This window comes from Microtus ochrogaster, linkage group LG8 (genome assembly GCF_000317375.1).
Source record: "Microtus ochrogaster isolate Prairie Vole_2 linkage group LG8, MicOch1.0, whole genome shotgun sequence".
Lineage (NCBI taxonomy): Eukaryota > Metazoa > Chordata > Mammalia > Rodentia > Cricetidae > Microtus > Microtus ochrogaster.
The window spans coordinates 12974731-12976794 of NC_022033.1; the positions used below are offsets into that span (position 1 = coordinate 12974731).

Genomic DNA, 2064 nt, shown 5'->3' on the forward strand with positions numbered 1-2064 from the left:
TGCTCTACCCCTTAGTATATCCCAGTCCGGGAAGTGATGGCAGAACATTGGTGTGGAAACCCCAGGAAGTTAGAGGTACCCAAACTGTGAACCATACACCAAGGAAAACCACAAGGGAGCCTGCTCAGACAGAGGCGTGTGGCCGTCGACGGAGACAAGGCTCCTCAAGCCCGCGGAAGCTCCCATGGTGACACCATGAGTCCCAGATGCCAGACCTGGATCTCCAGGAACTACTAGTTATCTTCCTGGGTTTGAGTCTTGCTTTGGCCCAGTTTTTCCTTGCTAATCTCCTGCTCCTCCCTACTAGAATGAGGATGTTTATTCTTTGGCATGGCTGTCAGAGAATGGGCCTTTCTGAACCTCATTATCTGCAAATGAGACACCAGTTATATCACAACCAGGGTCAGCTCCTATGACTCTCCACTGGACAGCCTCGGTAGGGTTTTAACAGACAGTTCAAGGTACCCGTAACTTAAAACTTCCAGCTTCCCCTGCCATTTGGAATAACACCCAAACTTCTCCTCACAGTCCTTGGAGCCCTGCACGGTCTGTGCCTCCTCCCCCCCTTATTCCCTGAGCTCCCTGACTTGGACCCCACTGTCCTGCCACCTAGAAGCTCTTCCCCCAGGTCTCAGCAAAACCCATTTCTGGGTAAAGTTTTGGGTCTGCCTTGGCTCCCTCTGCTACCAAAGGAACACACCACCCGGCCTCTGTAGCCCTGTATGTCACACAGCATCTCATTCACTACCCCCAATTTCTCACCTCCAAGACCGAGAGCACAGTCTCCCTTGTTTACTGGGTGTCCTAGCCTGTGTGTGTGTGTGTGTGTGTGTGTGTGTGTGTGTGTGTGTGTGTGTGCGGCCTGAACTATATGCCCATTGAAGAACGAGGGACTGACTATGGCTTTGAGTTTCTGAACTCAGAAAAGTTAACAGAAATCTTGGGCTCCTGCCGTGGCAAAGACATGATCCCTCTCCTCTCGCTGGAGTTGAACCCAGCACAGGAGTTCTGGCTAATCCTTGCCTGTCAATGTCCTGACCTAGGGCAGTACCCACCACTTGGGTGCTTAGCAACCTGCTGGCTGGCTTGGCTCCTGGGCGTATGGCCCAGTCTGTAGAGCTGTAGTCTCCCCAGAGTTGTCTGCAGAGCCCCAGGGGAACGTCAGCACCCCAAAGCGACCCTGAATGCAAAACCATCCCAAGTCCTGTCTGCAGAATAATCTCACTGGGACTGTTGGGGGATCCCTGAGGCCAGGCCACTCCCCGGGAAGGCGGATTGACATGGGGAGGGGAGCCCTTTCCTACACTGGGTTGGGGAAGTGACGGGCTGGGGGGGGGGGGGGGGGGGGGTGGAGGCCCAGGCCTGCAGTTCTCCCAGCCCGGAGCTTCTAGGCTCCTTGGCGACTTACCCATAGCTAGCGAGCAGCGCAGGCTGCTGGCAAGTCCCGGTCTAATGCCTGCTATAGCAGTGGCGACGAACTTTCCCCAGGGCTGGGGCCTGAGCCCTCCCACCGCCGCCACGTTGGCCAGCCTGAGTCTGGGGGGCGGGACAGAGGGTAGTCTGGGACCGCCCCGCGACAGCCAATTCTGTGGCTGCCCTACAAGGGAACTTACTTCAAGTTTCCCTGGGAGGGATTGTCACTCCACAAATAGTTTCCACAGTCACTGTGGCCCACCCTTCCCTGGCCTTCCCAGTGTACACATACACACGCACACGCACATATACACCCTGTGTCAGGCCTCTCCCAAAATACACACACCACACCCCCTGTGTACACACACACACACACACACACACACACACACACACACACAGAGCACCTCTGAAATTCCAGGCATTTAGCATTCACTCTTCATGGAGGTCTGGGCACCAGCAAGCCACAGGAGCACTAGCCTAGACTTGGGGTGGCCCAGCGGACAAGGCAGACTCGCTCCTTGTTCCTTAGGAGCTTTCTTTCCAACAGCAGAAGAAAATGAGTTGAAGTCAGAAGGGCCGGCTGCATCAGGAAGGGCGGCACAACACTAGACTGGGCGCTGGGCCAGGCAGTTGGGGACAGCTGGGTCG

General features: G+C 55.8%; 1 protein-coding gene across 1 annotated transcript in view; it reads right to left on the reverse strand.

Annotated features, from left to right (window-relative positions):
• Positions 1-1469, reverse strand: part of Slc2a10 (solute carrier family 2 member 10) — a 12535-nt gene extending 11066 nt beyond the window's left edge. The window contains exon 1 of the mRNA XM_005362878.3: positions 1409-1469. Coding sequence (XP_005362935.1) covers positions 1409-1412 — 4 coding nt within the window. The 5' untranslated portion in view covers positions 1413-1469. The remainder of the gene's footprint in view (positions 1-1408) is intronic.
• Positions 1470-2064: the final 595 nt, after the last annotated feature.